The sequence below is a fragment of the Dryobates pubescens genome, chromosome 30, assembly GCF_014839835.1.
Source record: "Dryobates pubescens isolate bDryPub1 chromosome 30, bDryPub1.pri, whole genome shotgun sequence".
Taxonomy (NCBI): domain Eukaryota; kingdom Metazoa; phylum Chordata; class Aves; order Piciformes; family Picidae; genus Dryobates; species Dryobates pubescens.
This window is the reverse complement of record NC_071641.1, coordinates 2,788,410-2,809,776: the sequence shown is the minus strand read 5'-3', so window position 1 is coordinate 2,809,776 and position 21,367 is coordinate 2,788,410. Positions and strand designations below refer to the sequence as shown.

At 43.2% G+C, this 21,367-nt stretch overlaps 1 protein-coding gene across 1 annotated transcript; it reads right to left on the bottom strand.

Moving 5' to 3' along the window:
- Positions 1–550: 550 nt before the first annotated feature.
- On the bottom strand, positions 551–19,503 carry SIRT1 (sirtuin 1). The gene is made up of 9 exons (XM_054174598.1): positions 18,928–19,503; positions 16,224–16,340; positions 14,748–14,989; positions 13,238–13,390; positions 11,719–11,866; positions 8,609–8,688; positions 4,282–4,468; positions 2,439–2,996; positions 551–1,733 (listed from the first exon to the last, which is right to left on the bottom strand). The coding sequence occupies exons 1-9, from the start codon at positions 19,400–19,402 to the stop codon at positions 1,411–1,413; spliced, it is 2,283 nt and encodes a 760-aa protein (XP_054030573.1). The 5' UTR covers positions 19,403–19,503; the 3' UTR covers positions 551–1,410.
- Positions 19,504–21,367: the final 1,864 nt, after the last annotated feature.

Sequence of the window (21,367 nt, the reverse complement as noted above, 5' to 3'; positions counted from 1 at the left end):
CTGCAGTAAATTTGGACAATGAGACAACATGACAACGTTTGCTGATGAATACAGAAGGCTGTTCTTAAATACTTAGTAACTGATCTATCTTATGCTCAAAGAACAGCTACTATCCATCTTCCAAAGTGTAATAAATATTAAAGCAAAGAATATGAGTAGTCTACATTGTAGAGTTCATTTGGGCCAATGTTGAAGAAGTGATAGATAGAAAAAGGCTGTTTCACACTACTGCACTGTGCTTTGTACAAAATAGTTCTAAAGGCTTGGAAACAGCCACACTTGGAATCTGCAACATCCAGTGGTAAGGCAGCCTAGCACTTGGATATATACAATGTCAGAGTTGAGTAGCTGCTTTGCTTTTAAAAGGCAAGGTGCAGTTAGCAGGTGATAAAGAATATTCTCACCCCAAGACATGCCTATTTAATAGCATGCTTCCAGGTTGTGTTTTCTCCATGCAGCAGGGTAAGCAGAGGCTCTGGCTCTTTGTGTTTCTCCTTGGCTTGGTGCATTGATGTGTAGCAGGGAAGAGCTTGCCTTTTTGTTTGTGGGGTTTTTTTTCCCCTCCACCTTCTCAGGAGCTGGTAGAAAGCCTGTTCTGAACTTGGCCTCACTTCTGCAGCAGAGCCTTGGCAGTTTCTCAAACGCTGTTTGCAATCAAGCTGTACTATGCTTGGCTCCTGTATACAGTGTGACAAATGTCTGCCGTGGGGAAGCCAGTTTCTTTCCAACACTGGCACTGCACCTGCTTCTCAGCCAGCATTCACCTCAGCATCTTCACAGCACTTCTTAGATACCTGAAAACTGTGGCAGCCCCTAAGTGCTCGCTGGCATGTTTCCATTTAACTATCTACTCACATTTCAGTATGTCTCAAACATTTAAAGTATCTCTCAAAACAAAAAATTAGCTGCCACAGTAGGTCTTAGAAAATGCCAGTGTTTAATGACAGACTAGGCAGAAGGAAAGGTTTAGCAAAAGCATAAGGTTTTAAATAAACCAATGTGTTACAAAGCAAGAGGTGTGAAAATACCATTCTTTGGTCTTAATTAGCTGTTCCCTTTATATTAGTTTAACATTCCAATGGCTTTTTCAAAACCGGAATTCATGAAGCAAAAATATGCATTATATACATGGATGCCGGATCAGACAGAGGAACTGAAAAGTGAACACAGTGACAACTGTTTAGATAGTCCTACTACCTTAAGAAAAAAAAAGATGAGTTAGTGTTGAGTGTGCAGCAATAGAATTTTATTGAAAAAGGTAAAAAACTAAGCATGAAAATCTGTTTTAGTTATTTATAAACACTACTTCTGTATGTTTTTGTTGCTCTAAATTCAGACGTAAACATTCATTCTGACATGCCAAAGCTCCTAATGCTGGTGGAAAGTTCCTGTAACCAGTCAGTGATCGCTTTACAAGTTGTTGCTTGGCTGCTCAGTTGCTGCAGCTTCACTTGTGTAAGCTGACTCCTCAGCTGCTGCTTCATCTTGTTCAATTCCATCCTCCCTGAAACCAGGTTCCTCCTCCCTTTCAGGAGCGTCCTCATCCTCTATGCCATTATAGAACTCTTCAATCTCGCTCTCGTCCTCCACATCTAAGCTCTGACTACGACATGAACCACTTTCACTGCTGCTCCCACAAGAGCTAGAAGATATGATATCATCTTCAGAATCTGAGTACACCTCAGCACCATGGAAAATATAGCGATTTGGTGGTAAAAACAAATACTGAGTACCTGGAACAGAATGTCAGAGTCAGTGAAAGGCTGAAATACATGTTTCACACAAGATCTTGCAGACTTCTGGTTAGAAGGTACTCATACCTGTAATTTTTAAACTTAACTGTCAAACCTAGAAATGCATTGATTTCAATGGATGGGTATTTACTGTGACATCCCAAGTAAATGCTTCCCTGGAAAGCTCAGCATGCCTTTTCCACCCCTCCCTTGAACACAAAGGAGCATTTACACTTCAATGTTCAGCAGGCTGTTCCATTGGTATGGATACTGAGGTAGATTTCCACTGCTTGTAGCAGAACTGAGACCCATGGCACAGAGTATCTGGCAAAGTTTCAAATGCAGCTTTGGAACAACCTAGTTGACCAGCTCCTTAACACCTGAGGATCACCTTAGTTTTTCTGAAGATGCATTGGAAAAGGACAGAAACTGATTTAGTTTTTGGTACCTACCTTCAACCTGCACTGTGATCTTTCTAGGAAGTTACGTAATTGCTGATGATAAAACATGTATTACAAGAACATTTCTTAGTGCTTCTCCAAAGAAAATTAACAATGCAATGATGAGTTAGGTAGACACCTGTCTCAACAAAAATAGCCACCAACCCCAACTGATTCCCTCAAGGGTACCTTATTTATGGCTTTAAAGTCTATATGAAACATCCCTCCTTAAAAAGGGAAAGCACTGCAATGAGTTAATACTTACCATCCAGCCTTTTGCTAATCTGTTCTTTTGCAGATCTGTTTACCCAGCACTTCTTCAAGACTTCCTTTTTTTCTTTGTTTTCTCCATTGTTAGATCCATTTTCCTTCACTGTTTCAGAGTTCATTAGTTCACTAGTAGGATTTTCAGGGTTGTCTGATGCCTGTGTATCTTGAAGCTTTTCCTCTGTGCAGGTCTCTTTAGTTTCTGAAGTAGGATCACAGTTTTCTACCTTACATTCAGCTGAGTGTTCTGAAGACACCACTGAAGCATCTGGTGGAGTCATTCTTTCTGGTGAACTAGAGTCTTCTGAAATGTTTAGAGGGGTAGGTGGTAGCTCAGATGAGTGCATTTCAAGCTCCTTGTGCGTTCGTGGAGGCTTTTCTGTTATTTCTGAAAGTTTTACTGGGTTGTAGCAAAGTTTTGTGTATTCATTACCTAGCCTTTGACATAATTCATTAATAATAACATCACAGTCTCCAAGAAGCTCCACATCAAAATGTAGATGAGGCAAAGGTTCCCTATTAATTAAGATCTGAGGCACTTCATGAGGGATGGAACCTATGTATAAAAAAGAGAATTTGAAAGTAGTCACTTCAGTGTTGTGTTCAACAGAGAAGTATTTGGAAAGTTGGTTTCTCAGACTTGACTTCACTTGTAACCAGGCCAAAATAGGCAGATCAGGAAGAAGACAAGCAAATAACCAAATTTATCAGCAGCAGTTTGAGCAGCCTATCTATAGACTTTTGTTCCCTTCTTTTTCCACTGTGAAGTGTTCCTCTGTCAATCACTGAGATACACATGCACAGAAATAATTAATACAGCATTCTGGCAAAGTCTTTAAAAGATTATTGAAATTAGTAGTGTAATCTCTTAGAAGGGATTTGCTGATTTGGTGCATTAATCGATGTGCTTAAGTACACATGAGGATACACTGCTGGTAAATGACAACCTATTCCTTAGGGCCAAGTATTTCCAGGTATAATCTATGCTGTACAGGGTTGCTCAAACTGTTGCTGACATTAAGGCTTCCAAACCCCACTAGTTTGGTCACTTCATGTTGATTCCTCAGTTAACTAAGAAAATCCAGTCCTAGGGCACAGACAGAGCAATGGTTTGTGGAGTGTGTCCCGATTTCCCAGTCCTTCCATGTTTCCCATCAGCCTGAACACCAGGCTTTGCCTCCTGTCTAGTGAAGAGGCAAAGGTCAGAGTGCCAATAAGTGTCTTTCTTGGGCTTACATGTGAAGAGAATTCCTTTAGTACCAGCAGGGCTTGCTCTCCATAGGCAAATAACAAATTGCCTGACACGGTGTGCTCTCAGCCTTCCTGAGGAGCACTTTTCTCTAACATGTTAGCAGAGATTATTTTCCAAATCACGTTTAGAAGCTAAGGATCCAAACGGTGACACTCTATAATAGCTACTTGTGGATCATTTAGTACTCAGTACTGACTTCAAAACAAGCTAGAATTCAGACACCTGATGTACTTGATCCCTGGATACTATGTTTACCTTTTGGAAAATTACTCCTGTGAAAGGATATTGCAAGCAGGGAGAGAAATGACTCAATTTCACAACAAAGTCATTCAAGTTTTAGAAGTCATTTTTCAGATTATTGTTACCTTGAGATCTGCCCAGAGCATTAAAAAAGCACTTAAAATGTGTAACTTTCTCCTTTTTACATTTCAGCTTTAGAAGGGCAATTTGGTTTCATCTCAGGAAACTAGATGCTTAATCTAGTTCCTTCACTGAGTCAAGTCAAAAGCATTTCCTAGAGCTTTTTACTAAGAATTTCACTTTTCATCCAAATCTTTGGAAGAAAACATTACCAGAGATAGTCACTTACTTGGAATCAATGCTACTGGTCTTACTTTCAGTGAGGACCCAATGACAATAAGGAGATCAACTTCATTTTTGTCATACTTCATGGCACGGTGGAACTGCTCAGGTAAGTTCTCCCCAAAGAACACTATGTCTGGCTTCATGATAGCGAGTGGTTCATCAGCTGGACATCTGGGACATCTGGGTACAACCTGCATTAGAACAGCTTCTATTACTATAATTGAAGGCTGTGCCCTTGATAAACCTCAAATTTTAGCAATTCAGTCACTTATTCTGGGAAAAGACTAGGGAGTTTCAGTGATATTTCCTCACTTTGTTTTCCTGCAGATATATAGACAAGTACATTTCTTACTCTAGACTGCAGCAACTACACACAGAAACAAAACTACAGAAGGGTAAAGAGGGAGTCCTCTTAAGGGAGAAGCCACTCAGATCTACACCACAGCTCTTACCTGGCAACTAAGCCAAAGTTCAGAAGTCATGCTCAGCACCAATGAGTAATTCCTTCCTATCTGATAAAGATGTATTTTTCTTGTTTTAATCTGAGCAAAAACTGAAGAATTTGCTGTAAATTTCCATTATAGGATCCAATCTAACACCCTTCCTAATCAAAGGGGATATTGTAGAGCTTTGCCTTTATTTTCCTCCAAAGCACAAAGCAATATGGCAACTGTACCAGGTAGCAAGCAAAAAGCATAAAGGACAAGAATACAGGAAAGAGTTTCTTTTTGGTCTCCCTTTTAAACTTTTCCAATTCCTCCAAAAACAGAGCAGAATCCTTGTTCACTAAAACAAGTGGTTGAGAGTGAAGTTTCTGGAGAAGTAAGTTCCTTTTCCTCCTGAAACCTTCTGATCTTTAGGATCTCTTTTAGCTGTCTCCTATCTTAAGTCTTTTTTTCAAGGATAAGAAAAGCAAGGGGGTGAGCAATACAAGTACAGACAATGCTACAGTTACTACTGAGCAACTTTTCATTCAAGTCTTCTCAGCTGTAGTGCTAAAATATAATAGCCCATAATAAATATAAGGACCTAAATGCAGCTGCAATCCTACAGCAGTCAGCATAAACAAAGTAGTGCTCTGTAAAGGTGTTAAGAGATGCATATAACATTGTAACAGGAAAATATATGCAAAGTGACATTTAAATGCATAATAACTTTGTTTTGTACAGAGAACCTATGCAGAAAAAACTAACAGAGACCTCAGCTTAAATCAAAGACCTATGTATGGATGCCTACAGTAGGACAAAAGATAAATGAGAAAACACCACAAGTAAAAGGCCTTCCTCTGGTGTTAAAGGACCTTTCCCAAAAATTGCAGTCTTTGAACGCAGAACCCAATGCTTCCTGCAAGAAAACCTGAGAGGGATGTGTAAGAAGCAATACAGCCCAAGAACTGGGAATGGTAGGGAAGAAAGCTCCACAGCCCCAGGCTGGAGAGCATCAGTAACACCCTAAAGGGAAACCAGCTACAGAACTTGCCAAAAAGGAGCAGATGGGCAGAACGGATCTTGAACTTTTTCCATGGATCTTTACATGTCGGAAAAAGAGCTCTCAGAGCTTGTAGCACACAAATACCTTCACCTTTTCTGAAGCTTTTTACCCTGCTGTGTCTCCTACTGACCCTTGAAGGAATATATTGCTCTGTATTAGGAGGAAGATGAAATGAATACCTCTAACTGTTGGTTTCACGAGATGGAGTAACATTAACTGTGTTTCCATCAGTTTTTGCGGGAAGGTAGATGACCTGTGACTTGGTGGAACTCTGCAGAGCAAGTGATGGCCCTGTTCAAATCATTTCAGTCACTGGAATGGGCCCACAAACGTGTTTCAATACTAACTACTCACCGGCTTCTCTGCTAATCCTCAGAAAGGTCGTCAGTAAGGGGGAAGATCTATTCCAAGAGCTGAAATTGACACCAAGAAGTTAAAGCTAGATAATTGGCCACTCAATTGCCAAGGGTCCTCTTTCCCTCCAGAAGCAGCACTCCCCCAAAACCCCACCGTCTCTGCTGATGTATTTGTCTAGTGAAGCAGAAATGGAATTTCTGACTACTGATATTATGGGGATATCAAAAACAAGATTAGGGAAGATTCTTAAGCCAAGGTACTATCTGAAGACCTGCTGCATGTTTTTCATTTCTTTTCTTCCTAAATCTGTGACCTTTTCACTATTTCTTGGTCCTGCTTAAAACAGTCAAAACCAAAGTGACGTGACTGACAGTTGTTCTCAGAAGTTCTATGTGTGATGTAGAACTACTGCTGCTTCTCATTGGGAAGGATGGTTGTGTACAGCAACCAAGAGAAAGAATCCCACTGCATGGAACCAGCACTTTATTTTGGACATGGCAAAAGAACGAAGAGCAGCAGCAAGAAACTGCTCATTTTCTAAATGGATGATCTCAGTCTAACATGCTGGAAGGAAACCCTGGCAGAAGGATGCTAGCTAGATTCACTCACTTCCTTGTGAAGCACTAAGGACCATCAGGGTAGAGACCAGAGCAAAGGACAAAGTCTTTTGGGGAAAACTAAGGACCTGGGGCCATGTATAACCGAGCTTTCAAGTGGTGGAGGACAGTAGAGACTAGAGACTGGACTATCATTGAGACCCATGTGTTAAAACTGTTTTTGTGGGGGAGGACTTGTTGGAGAACAAAGCTCCCAACCGTGTTTTATTTCATAAGTAAAGAAAAGGTTTCCTTTGATATCTAAGGGAAAATAAAAAAGATATTCTAGAGAGGCAACAGAATAAGGGAAAGGCATGCTACAGAGTAAAGATGGCAAACAGAACAATAATTTTTCAGGCATAAAGGATGAAGGGTATGTTTTCTTTCAAGAGCTCTGTTTCTTGTGCAAGTTTATATTTGGAAATAACCGTATTTATTTTGCTTTATGAAAATTACAGCTAAGGCCTGCCCTTGAAAGAGATACCTGGCAATAGGACTGCAAGATTTGGGCTGAAGGATTGAGTGTAAAAAGCTTCTTCAGTCTCATCTCAATAGTAAGAATCTCTTTGTTCTCATTATGCAGAATTATTGCTATAGGCTTCTTCTCTCCACTTCCCCATGCTTCCATTACTGACCAGCAGCAGGGATGGGCCATCGAAGCAGCAGCTGGGTTCAGCATATGAGCGTACAATTACAGTGTTGTTAGGAACTAACAATCAAAACAGAAAATTACAACATGCTTAGGAAGGTTGCTTAGAAGGAAGAAAACCTAAACTCCAACCAGCTGGCTTTGAAGGTAAAGGAGCAGCTGTAAGATAAAAAGTTTTATCTGTAAGATAGAAAGTTCTCCAAAATAATATCTTAATAGCAAAGTAAAGCAGATTTCACATTCAGGATGGCAGTGTTACAAAGCTTTACTTGGGAGATTCACATTTCTTAAAGCTTTAACTCAAATGACTCTTCTGAAAGGCTTTCATAGAATCCCATTTCCAATGCAACACTTGAAAGATTTACATCCTTTCCATGTTTCTCATCTATAGGTGCAGCTGTGGACTCTTCAGCATTTATCAGAAATGCCTGCAGAAAAAGAGTCCCCTTCCATTTGTATACACAAGATCTCTTTGATCATCACCTCTGTTCCTTCAAAAGCAGGGGAAGACAACTGGCAGACCTGGTAGTGCTGGTTTGATGGCTGGACCTGATGATTTTAAAGGACTCTTCCAGCCAAAACAATTCTATGATTCTAAGAGTGAAGAGGGTCTTACCAAGCCAAAGGTTCATCTGCTCTGACAGTGCAGAACTAACTCCCTGCCTCGGCCCTGGGGCACTTCCAGATGTGGGGAGCTGGGAATATGAAATAATTCACAAGTCCAAGAAAGCAACATCTGACATTTATTTTGACCCTCTTCCTTGCTCAGAGGCTGCTCTATAGTTAGCAGTTTCTCCAGGCATCATCTACTGTTTCTATGTATTTTTAATGTACACAAATGCTCAAAGAGCAACCAATCTTGTTTCTCGGTGTGACTGTGTATTCAGATGAACATAGAACAGGTATAAAGCCAGCTTTCTACTTACCACTTTAGTCTCTGCTTTTCTCATAGGGGCCATTAAAAATGGTTCCCTGGACTTGTTCTGCATTTTCCCATGAGCTATGTTTTGCAGTACAGTATTTGAGTATACTTTGAATACCAGAGTACATGCTAAGGTACAGCTGGGCACTTTTAGGAAAGACATGCATAGATACATAGCCTTTTTAAGAGCAGATCTTTTAAGCAATCCAAGCATGGTGTTTTGGTTGGGTCTCATTTATGGAGGTTGTTTTTGTGGTTTCTTTTGACAGAGAATGATGTATTAGAAAGCTGCAGTGAGTTAAAGTAAATTTTTTACCTGATTGAAAATATCTTCTCGAACAACTTCACAATCGACTTTGTATTTACAGATCAGGCAGGAAGCTGTTGCAAAGGAACCTGAGGGGGAAAACCCACATGGTAGAAATGAAGTTCTTCAGTCATTCAGATTTATCTTTTTGCTCAAGGTGCTTTGACACAAAGGTTGCAGTGCTATACAGATCAGTCAGGTAATGTTAAATTAAGAGAAGATACCTGTAGTACTAGAAGTAGATATTCTAGGTTAGTCAGCAAAAACCTTGGTTTAGGAGTGGTGATATAGCACATGCATCTCAATACAAATTGTCTTGTGTCCTTTCATTCCCCCAACCTGGACAAGAGCACATGAGGGGCAAACAGAACCTTCTATTTTCCTCTTGACACAACTACCAGTAGTGCCCACAGCAGCAGAATGTGAAACCACAGCAACTCAAGAAACTAGGGCAAAATAACTAAGAAAATGTATTAGTAAAGACTACAATTCCTTTCAGCAGAAGTGAGAAGTTACAGCTCTAGCATTCAAAATGAAATACTGCTCAGATGTCCAGATTAGCTACAGTGTTTATTATTTGGCAAGACCTCATTAAGGTGGTTGCACCATCCAGCCACTTACTAGCTCTAACTGGCCTGTTTCTGATGCAGCTGAAGGTGATGCCTGAGTATCTCATAGAGCATTCCTGCCTCCATCTCTCTAAAGGGAAAGCTTAGCGGGTGGCTAACAGCATAAAGTCACTGTGGCAAATGACACAGAGCAGCCTCACGGTGTATATATGTCCAGGAAAGATCAGCCTGCAAGGCCTTTTATCTGCCGTGGGAACAATGCTAGAAGCTGACAGAATGCTGAAGAATAATGTAGAAAAACTGACAGATTTTCTCCTAACCATGAAATAAGAGGTAAAAAAACCCCCACAAAAACAGGGTTCTTTGGCCCTCTACTGGAATGTGCCACTTGTACAGTAAAAGCCTGTTAACTCTCTAGTTTCAAATGGTGACACAAGGACAGTAAAAAAGGCCTTTGCCTGAGTAATGCACATGGGGATACAAAAATCTCTCTTCAAAATGAGAACTTTTAGGAAGGTAACCATTAAAATCTTGAAAGCTGTGCAGAAGCTGGGAACAGTCAAAAAATTCTGGTGCCAAAACTTCATCTGGAATATTATTGTAAGCCACCTGAACCAAAGATACTTCTTGCTCATAACCTATACGCAGCAGCCAGCTGGCATTTAACTGCTAAATGAGGGGATTCTGGAGCTAGGTACAGCAGCAAAACAGGATTTGATGATATTGTAACTGGGTGAGATGGAATGAAAGCACAGGAAAACCTGGAGCTTATCCTTTGTGAGCACCTGGCAGTGAAGCTAATCACTGCTTCTGTGGAAACTGCACAGCTCAGCATTGCAACTCCCAGAACTTCAAACATTTCAAAGACTACAGAAAGTATGACAGTTATTTGCTCATTATAGTTTGTTTACAGTAATAATTTAGGCCTTTATACAGTGTCTTCGGAACACATCTGTCTGGCTTTCAGACCTGAGCCTGAGGCATGTCTTGCTCCCTACTATGGTTCTCTTCGGTGTTATTTTTCAGTCAGAAGGACCTGATCAGAAAGCTACGCTGCTCCGTTCATGAGCCATGTGCAGCCAGCAGGCCACTGCCTCTGATTATCCAGCTACAGCAATGGCAAGGAATATGATCTAATCCCAGGCATGCTGGTTAAACGTGACAACCATTTTCAATTCACAAAATGCATCTAGGATACGGTGGTTTTCATAGCCTCAACTTTGCTGTAGGTGTGCAATGTGAAATGGGTTCAAAGGTTTGCATCCAAACTCCTCAAATCATCACAAGGTTGTCACTGCCACAGCTAGCCAACGGAGAAAGAATAAAGATAGCAGTGTGAACCCTCACGTAACAGAGTTTCAGTTTCTCTTAAGCCACTACCATTTGTTAAAGAGCAGCATAATGCTGTGTCATGTCAAGCTTGATGTGCTCAAAGCCTTTGCTAATTTCCAAAGGCCTTAAGATCTCAAAGTCTGTAGCATGTTTTTAAGAACCTTTTTAATTTAAGATCAGTTTACATAAAACACTAAAGATGGTTGGAAGTTTAACTACTCTAGCATGCAACTGAAAGAAATCAAAGCTTCGGCGTGGCAGTGATGTGCAAAACCACAACATGACAAATACCTCCTATGGAATGACTACCAAAAGAAAATGCCTGACATACTAAGCACAAGTGGAAACTAGCACTGCATTTGGGTTGACAGGCAGGATTCTCCTGTATGCTGTATGGCCACCATGACAGCATCATGTAGAAAAGGAATCACAGTGAGTTTGGTTCCTGTAGCAGGTGGACCTTGTGCCAACACTGCTGCTGAACTGTTTGCCAGAACTCTACCAAATGATTTCCACTCTGTGTTTTCAAGTCAATAGAAAGAAGCACCAAATAAATTTTGAATGCTAAGGTCTGTGCTTATGCCAGCAGGGTCTGACTGACACAGGAAGATCACTGTTTGTCCAAGCTATTTCCTGAAAGAAGTATTTGCTTGAAACACTTCCGATTATATACTTAAGCTAACCTGAGCATTTCAAAAGCAGAGTATTTGTTGCCAAGAGATCTGCTCCTGGTTTGGCTGAGACAGAATCCTAGTCCAGCAATAGGCTGCAGGCCATTAGCAGTTTTCAATCAGCCAAGGCAGCTGACCCAAGTTAGCTACAGCTGTGTGCCATACCATGTTCATTATAAAGGAGGAAGTTTGCTGAAGGTAGGCTCCTCCTGCTTGAGGTCCTGCTCCTTCTTCTTCTCACCCTGGAAGGGCTGACTTACCATCCTGCTCCTGAGGACTGCCTTCCCACCTAATGTAAGCATTCAGTACAACTTTGTATGCTTTATCTTGGTATTCAGTTGGCTGCTTCATTAAATCTGTTTTCATTTTAACCCCTGGGTCTTCTCTCCTTTTCCTGGTACACTTCTCTGCTTGGGAGGGGTCCCTGGGTGATAGAGTAACTGCTATAGTTTAGCTCCAGATACAGGCTAAATGTAGAGAGGTACCAATTCAGGGAAAAAAAAGGTACCAATAGCAGTTCTTTTGTCATATATGTATAAAGACTTACCATGACACTGGATTATCCTCTGGATTCCTGCAACCTGTTCCAGTGTATCTATGTTCTGAGTATAGTTGCGAAGTAGTTTTCCTTCTTTATCCATCAAAGCTATGAACTTGTGACAGAGAGATGGCTGGAACTGTCCTGGGTAGATTTCCTAGGGAATTCACAAGTACATTACAGAGTGTAAATGGATGCACAATGCCTCTGTTCCACTGCAGCAATTCATACAGAGCTAGATATGCTCTATAACCATGATGTCAGTAGGTAATGTTGGCAAGAAACTTAGAATTTAATGGAATAAGAAAGCTGAGCTGGTAGACAGAAAAGGAGGAGAGAAAGTATTATAGATAAAAGGTGCCAGCCCAGCTGTATCTGGACTGTTCTGGTGAAACCTGTGTATAGACAGGTTTCCAGGAAGTTGCTTGGGTTTGTTTGCTGTGGATTTTTTTTCATTTGCTTTTTTTCCTAAATATTAAAAATTCAAGGAACTGAGTATCAAAATATGCTCCTATCTGGATAGGAAGCCTTCAGAGAGTCAAGCAGCTGAAAAGTGCATTGATTTTTCTTTTCTAGTACTTGTAACATAATACAGCAGTAGTATAAATTGTGAGCACAAATAGTAGTGATGGAGTTGTTTTTGAGTCCTTACTTGATCCCATAGCAATTCTTACAGTATTTTAGGCTTGATAGTCTTGTCCCAAGGAAATTCCAGCCTAGATGCAATGATGTATGTGGGTGGTTTTTTGTTGTGGGGTTTGTTGGTTGCTTTTTGTTTGTTTGTTTTCTACAGCTTCTCCAGTTCCTCCTTGTCTTGTACTTCTGGCTTTCTAAACTTCATCATCACTAACATGTTTTCAAAACCTGATGCATTCTCCCTTTTAAGCAAACAGTCCCTGCAAAAAGGCTTTGATTCTAAGATGTACAGATCCTTGTGACATCTCTATCAAAACCTAAAACATGTGCATGAAAGTGCTTCACTCCTCTTTACTGTAAAAATGTCAATGTGTTGTATGACATCGAGAGTCAGAGCGTATCAAATTCAGGTGTAGCTTTGCACATAGCCTATACGCTGTCTGAGAGGCTCTCACATTCATTTTTCAGGGAAAGTAACAGCCAGTAAGACTACTGAGAGGTTACTGAGGTTTCATCAAGTCACTACAAGTCTTTACTAAGCCTCCCTGGCATTAGAGACCCCATCTAGAATGGTTGTATATACAAGGAACAGCAACACTAGACAGTTTAAAAGAAGAAAACGTTGCTAAGTGTTTCCAGTAAGGCTAGTATCTGGTTGCATGCAATGGCAGAAGCAACACTAGGAGTATCAAACTGATGCAAAACCCAGCCCAAGCAGAGAGTCATTATGCCAAGGACTGAGGTTTCTCGCTGAATTCAACAGGTTTTTCTCTCTCATCTATAAAACTAGGCAAAGACAGCATTTTTGTTAACAGATTTGTAGCTGATTTATGCATTTTAATGCTGTTGTCAGTTGTTACTGACCAAGAGAAGAACTGTTGGAAAACCATACCTTTGCAAACTTAAAAAATGGTCTGGGATCCTTTCTGAAGTATTCTATATCAAACATTGCTTGAGGATCTGGAAGGTCTGGGAAGTCTACAGCAAGGCGTGCGTAGATGCCATCTCTTGATCTAAAGTCAGGTATTCCACAAGACACAGACACCTGAAATACATTTTTGCAGTCTGAAATGAAGGAAACTACACATTTGGCTCTAAAGAGTTGCTGTGATACAAACCATCTGGGAAACCAGAGTTCTGTAGAATCACAGAATGGTCTGGGTTGGAAGGGACCTCCGAAGGTCATCTAGTCCAACCCCCTCAGCAGTAACCAGGGGCATCCTCAACCAGATCAGGCTTCCCAGAGCCTTGGCAAGCCTTACTTTGAAATAACACTCGGTGCTCAGAGGCATTAAGAACAAAACCAGTCTGAGTTTTCTGCATTTTTTTTTAACATCTCTACCAATGTAACAATTCCCAAATAATGAGGAAAAACAGCACAGAAACAGAGTTTGACAAGTGGCCAAAAAGCCCATCTTGGTACAACCCACACGGGCAGTAACAGGACACCAGAACTAACTTTTTCTACTGGAAGCTTTGTAAGAAGTGAAAAAAATATAAGAAACCATTGCACTTAAATTTATGAGTGTTTGCTGGCTGCTAATTTGGCCTTGGGCAAGGTGGCTGATTTTTTGTTGTTGTTTTTCTCTCCATGCTAATACAGTAACAGAACAGACACTTGATTTGGATGCATAAACCCCTTTCGATGAACAAATGCTGTTTATCAAAGCACTGCAGTAGTCAAAGAAGACTAAAATTTATCTCAGGGTACTCCAAAATACTATGGGAAGAGAAACAGGTGTATGATAGCAGTTATGGAAAAGATCAAGACTGGGTAACAGAAGCAGAGCTTTTCTGAGGAGCTGGTTTGAATTACTGACCTTATCTGTCACACCCTCTGTATGAACAACAGAAGTGAAAAATTATCTGCTTTTGTATCCTGCTCTGGCACACTGGTATAAAGCTCCAAACATACATCAGTTGAAAAGTGTTCTTTGGTGAACAATCTTACTGCCATGAGAAAGCAGCATGTGTTCAAGTTAAAATTCAGTCTACCCAAATCTAATCAAACTCTCATCTTCCCCACTACCACTCTTTCTCACCCTCCACCCTCGTTTGGAGTCCTATTCTTGCCCCTCTAGCTCCATCAGGTATTGCATGAGATCCCCTGCCCTCCTGTTTAGGAAATCATTACCTTTATTTGAAAGGGAAAACTGACTAAGATAGAAAATGTTCTGGCACAGGTAGATGTGATCTTATTCCATAATTATTCTACTGTTTAAATATATACAAATCTTGTAAGAAAGGAGATCTTGTCCCTTCCAACTTCAGCTCCAGTCTTGCAGCTGTGACTCCTCTTCCCATCTAGCACAACTGATTGCAAACGTTGTGAGGGCTGCATCACCTGCATGATGCAAAGCCCCAACTGTCTGTTCTGCCCCTGGCACTGCAGCAATACATACCCCAGCTCCAGTCAAGACCATTATTTTTTTGCATTCTTGTAAAAGCTTCACAGCATCATCAATGGTATTAATATCTTTCCTTTTTTTCCTTTTTGGTGGTTCTGAAAGAATGTTTATAACAATTTGCCAGAGTGTCATATCATCCAGCTCGGGTGGAGGGATTGTTTCTGGTAGCAGGTCTTTCAGAATTGTCCGTGGGTCAGTACCCAACATGAGATGCTGCTGAACAAAAGTGTAGGGACCTATGAAAGTTAAAAAACATGTAAGTATTTAAAACTGAGGTAAGTATTTCAGACCTTGCCACTACAATTCCATTAAGCAAATGTAATGCTTCATTCAGCAAACCCCACTGTGTGGTCTGAATTCTGAAATGATGGCATAGCTGCAGGTTTTCACTTGCTTATTGTTAACCCTGAAAGGGTTTCACAGAAGGATAGTCAAGGCAGAAATCCGGCTTTGTAGCAAACTTGATGGCTTTCAGAGGTGCACTCAGCAACAGGATTTCACTGTGTATCACCATTTTATGCACTCACTTGTATTTTTTCCAGCATTCTGTAAATTATTTAGAGTAGTAAGTTGAAAAGACAACCACCATACCTGTGTGTTCTAGTTATAACATAAAACATCATTCTAGAGAGACAAAGAGGGCCCACCAATCCATGACACTTTGTTTTGCTTTTAGTTAACACTGATGATTTCAGCCATGACCTTGTAAAGCCATCAAAGCAATCTTTCCAGAAATACTTTAGAGCAGTAGAAGAGAAACAGGGACTAAGGGGACTTAAACAGCTACCCTTATCACTAAGGCAGTTACAATCCATGCAGAGAGAACAATGGTTATCCAGATTTACCCAAAAGGTACCGACAGTGAAACTGTAACTAGGGATTGGCAAAGATAACACATGGGCAGATTTTAAGATGAAATATTGTGCTGTCATGTGTTTTCTAGCTGCTAGTCTTACCAATAGCAGAAAAATGAATGCTGTGGTATTATTGGGCCTGTGTAGGAGGAAAGACTTCAAGTCCCAACCCCACTGCACCCTGGAAGCCACTGTCCCACACAAATTGCCAGTGACCTTAGCAGTTATCTTGCCTCTGTGCAAGGCAGGAACTTTCTACTGAGCTCCCAACTGCCAGGATGTTAATACTTGGGACAGTGAGCCCTGCTGAAATAATACAAGAATCATCATCTTGTTCCTTACAGAATTAACATTAAGGAAATAGCCTAGAAATATGCCATAGATCTGTTCCATTTAATGAGTCTCTGCATGTGTTTTTAATATGAATCACAGCAGCATTTCTACATGAAAAAGACATTGGCATTTTTCATCAGAATACAGCAAGTTCAAGGATGCTAAAAATGAAGAGAGTCAACCTCTCTAAGCTGCTAAAAGCAGTAACTGCTTTTTGAAGACTGGAAAGAATGAAGTAACTGTTCAAAGGCAGAGAATCTAAGAACATTATATAGGCTTCTACCTATACGAGGTCTTGGAGTCCAGTCACTAGAACTTGCATGTGAGGCTCTGTCATCTTCGTCACTATCACAGGAGTGAAAACCATTGGCTATGATTTCATCACTAAGAAGGAAGTTATCTGCAAGAAGTCACAACAACAGTGGGTTACACTTGAGCCTGATGGAACAGATAGATATATAAACACATCACAAACCCTAACAGTGCATACTTTGAAACTCAGTTGCAATGAATTACAAACAGGCAGCTTTGTCAAACACAGAAAATGTCTACTGGCTTTGACTGTAATAGGTGTGTTTGCAAGACTTCAGTAGATTCACTGCAGACTCTGCAATGCAAATACTGCACTCCAGTGGGCTGCACATTCACCTTAGTGAAACTGTCATTCTAGGAAGTGTTGTGCATTAAGGATTTTGTCTTAAAACAAACAAAACAATACGAACAACAAAATGATTCTATAGCACAGCTACAATTTCCTTCCTCTTACAATTCTTACTTCATTCAGCTCACTGAAAAACTGGATAAAATGAAGATGTGCCACTATTTACAGACCAATCTTCTGACTGTATTTTAAGAGCACAGCATTTTCAAAGAAATGCCCCTATAGGCATTTGGCCAAAACTAAGTTACAAACCCCCATTAGGTTGTTCTTACCTTGCAGCAGAGCTGCAACAGGTGACACACACACAGCTATGGGATTTTGGTTATGACAGAAAATGTGCTACCTCGAGCCACCTTCTCTCATCCATTTCCCCCTGCAGCTGGATTTGGCTTTGACTACTAAAGAGTTACTCCAGCTCATCTTGTGGCCTTATGCCAGAGTAATTCAATCTAACTTCATCATGTATGTAGTTGAAGGAGGCCAGAGAAGTCAGATACTTGTGTTACAGATACTTGTGTTACAGCAGCATTACCAAGCTTACACTTAAGGGGAAATCTAAATTTTAACCTGAGTAGCTTATTAGAATTTAGGTGCTACACTTCTTTTAAAACTTGTGTTATTAAAAGTAGCTACAGCAGCTGTAGCTTAATTGGCTGAAAATCTGACTTGGCACAGAGAACAAGTTTCAGTCATAGTCTCTAAAGCAAAGAATCACTAGGGTAGTTTTTAATCTGTTGAAGCAAACCCCTACAGTAGGTTACTTCACTCTCAAATAAAGAGCACCACAAACCATCATCTTTTTTTCTTCAGATTGTGTTGTCCTGTCCTTTCCCTTGTTCATGTATTCTGATTAAAGTGGAAAAAGGTAAAGGACAGAAATTTGGGGTTTTTTCTACTTGCTGTCTTGTTCTTCTGTGACCACAGATGCTCATTAATAACACTATTTCTTAATCTAAGTATTTACAGCATCTCACTTCCATCTCATTACATATGAAGTCACAGAACATATGTAAAAAGGCAACGTAAAGGAGAAGAATGTTGGTTAGTACACATCAGTGAGTGTGAAGTGCCAAGGTTTACTGAAACAACCTTTGTATTTCTTGTGCAAAAAATCAAAGCTTCATCATGAACAGGGTCACATTGTTATGTATTTAAGAAACATTGTGATACACAGGAGTGGAGTAACAGTAGAAACTGAAATGCTCCTGCTGTATCCGTTTGATGCCTCAAAGGACTAACAGGAAAGAACTAAGCAGAGTAACCTGAGCAAAAAAGCTGCATACAAGACAGTGATAAGAGATCATCAGCTTTACTCTTGTGCTGTTCCAATAAGGCTTTTAAATATCAAGGCTGTTCCCAGCTTCTCAACAACCCTGTTCCCCTTTTGGATGCTCTTGCAGAGTCAGGAATTTTCCCAAGTTTTACTGCAAAGTATCTTTATCTGCATTCCAGGCCAAACCAGAAAACTTTACCAGCAGAATACATTACTTAAACACTACCAAAATCCAAAAAAACACCTAAAAAAAACCCCAACAAACCCACCCCAACTCAGAATGTATCTGTTTCAGTGCTGGAATGCAAGGGACTTTCATACTGCCCAAGCAGCATGCTTCAAATGTGATGTGCGAAGAAACTTTTTTGAAGATTATAAACTAGTGTTGGGCTGCAGTCACTGAAATCTTAACCAAACCCGTAACTTTATGAATCGTGCGAGACTGCTGCTCAGTGTAACTTCCCAAGAAGCAGAAATGAAGCATCACAGCAGAAGCTGTGAAAAGGAAACGGGGCTCATTATTTTTCTTTTTTAATAACTTGTTGCCTCCCACGAAACAAAAGCTTTCGGAGATAAAAGAGGCGATGTTGTCCTGCGAAGCCTTGCACAAGAAACAACAGGCTCTGACAAGGGCCGATTAAAACGAGAATTGATTAGGTTTAGAGAAATGGATGGCGCCGCTCGCCCGAGCTGGCACCTAGCGTACGGCTGGGGAGATGCGAGGAGCGCAGCGCGTATTCGGTAAGCAGCTGGCACACAGCCCAGCTACTCGCGCCGCTTTCCGCCCGCAGGACCGGCACAGGCCCCCGCCGGCTGCGGCAGGTGAACACCGAGCCCTGCCGTCTGCGGCGCCGCCCGGCCCGGCCCGGCCCGCGGGGTTATCGCCGGGCGGGATAGCCGGGGCGGCTGCCGCGAGGGGGGGCCCGCCGCAGATCCGCCCCCGAGCGCCCGCGCAGGGACGGGGCAGCTCGCCACGGGCTGCCGGCGGCCAGCGGGCGGCCCGCGGCCGGTATTGCTGGGCCGAGCGCAGAAGGGAAGGAATGGGGTCCTCACCGGGATGCAGGGCCGGCGCTTCGGCCGCCCGGTTTGAACACTGCGCCCGCCTGCAGCCAATGGCCGCCTCCGCCGCGTCTTCGCCGAGCGCCGCCTCCGCCCCCTCCCCCCGGCCCCGCTGCCGCGGCTGCGGAGGCGGCTCCGCCCGGGGCAGGCCCCGCAGCTCGGCCCTATTGTCCGCGCCGCTCCAGACCGCCGCCGCCGCCACCGTTTCGTCGTCTTCCTTGTTCGCCCGGCCGCCGCCGCCATCGGCAGTCACAGTCGCCGCCTCGCCCGGCAGTTCTACTGCCACAGCAGCAGCGGCGGGTGGCGGCCCCGCGCCCCGGTCTGGCCGTTGGGCGGGCGCCGCGCCCCGCCCGCAGCCAGCGTCTTCCGAGTCGAGGCACTGGCGCTTCGGAGCGGGCTCGGCGCTCTCGGCCGTGCCGCCGGGGCCGCCGTCGCGCGGGCGGAGGAGCGGAGCCTCCTCATCCGCCATCTTGGAGCAGCAACCGCCGCCCCCCTCCCGCCCTGGCGGCGCGGCGCAGGGCAGGGCAGCGCAGCAGCGCCTCCGCCACGGCCCCCTCCCCCACCCCCAGGGAGCGATTTAAACCCGGCACGTGACCGCCGCCGCCCACGCGGGCGCCCGCCCCACGGAGGCAACAACAACAAACCGCATCACGTGACGGGAGAGGGGAGGGAGGGTGTGCTGCGGCCGGCACGTGATGCCCGCGCGGGCTTGCCCGTCGCGCGGCCGGCGGCAGCGCTGCGCTTCCCCTGCCGTGGCCCTGCCTGGTCACGTGGTCGCGCGGTCGCGCGTCCCCAGGCAGGCCTCGCTCAGGCGGCACAGGGGAGCAGCGCGGCGGCAGCTGAGGGAGCGCTGAGACCTGTGCCAGGCCCGCCCCGGCCCGCTTCCCGCCCCGCGCTGGCGCGGCTTTATCCTCGTTCTGTTGTGCGCAGGGTGGTGGAAGGAACACCGTGCTTTGTCCTTCTATCTTCCCCTTCACCCCCATCTCGGGCTCGGTCCGCAGCGCTCTCCTCCGCTGGGACGCTCCTGGCAAATGGTGGCTCCGGAGGGGCGTGGCGGGTCTCGGTAGTTCTCTTGTCAAGAGTCATGGGAATCGGTCGTGTCTCCGTTACGGTGCTCGAAATACCGGATAGAGAAGGTGTTTTCCCAGAACAAACAGCGTTTCCTGGCCCAGGTTTCACGTCGCGCCCGCACGTTGTTGGGCTGCCACGTAGCTGTAGACTCTTGGTGAGGTGAACCCCACCAGGACACACGGGCGAGATCGTTTGCCGGCCAGGCAGCCCTACCGAGAGAGAGGAGGTGGCTCTTCGGTGCGTGGAGATAAACCTGCAGGCTCACACCTCCTGCCGGGGATGCTGGCTTTGCACCTGCAGGCTGAACTTTTGATACAGGTGCTTAAATGTATCGGTGTGGTGCTTGAATTCTGAGTCACAGAAAGGATTGGGGGGGGGGGAGGGTGGGAATTCAATACCTGTCCGTACAAAGGCTGTTTTAAGACTGGAGCCCATGTAGCGTAGAACAGACCTGATGGTTACGGCAAAAGTTGTGAGACAATCCTTAAAGGCAGCCGCGATGGTGTATTGTAGACTCACTCCGGAGTAAGTAGGAGGTACCAGACGTGGGCGTTCTTGCAGTGTCTTTCTACCTGGAAGTCTTGCCTTGATAGAACTAAGCCATTTTCCAGCATTTCTACCAACGCAGAAAAAAGATCTAAGCTTTGTGGATATGAATTTTAACTATTACTTTGTTCAATGCAGCTGCTTAACATCCCAGATTATTTAGTGACTTTAATGCAACTGAATTTCAAAGTTCAGGGGCAAGACCAAGATTAGGCAGAATTTCTTCCTTGCAGGCCTTAATGCCATCAGCTTTTTAGAAAACTTTAATACAAAGTTGTTTATATGTGGGTTTTTTGGTTGTTTCAAAGGTATTATTGTATGACTTGTTTTGTAGAGGGAGAATGCTTTTTCCCCCTGGTTCTTTCAGTTATTAATAGTTCCCCAAAAGATGCACATGCCATTTCTCATACTACTTGTATCTCAAAGCTGTGAAGTAACCAGATGTGCATCAGAACATTTGGGATTTTATTCTGTGCAAATTTGCCTGCAAGCATTCCTTTTCCTTATTGAAGCTGAGGCAAGATTCAGATTTCTTAAAATGCATGTACAAGATGCTTTTGTCAGCATACAAAGGGGAAATGTGGTACTTAATGTTTTGGTACTTATTGGTGAAGATTGCTCTCAGGAAGGAAATACGGAGGAGATACGGGTGTATAATTGAAAGCTTTCTGCAAAGGCTTCAAGGAGGAAGTGCTTCAAGGGTCCTCAAGCTGACGCTAATATTGCAATGATTTGTACATGTTAATGATGTTGTAGTTACCCTGAAATTGGGAAGGCCCTGTGTAGTGGTGAGGTCCTTTGTGTCTGCAACTCTGAG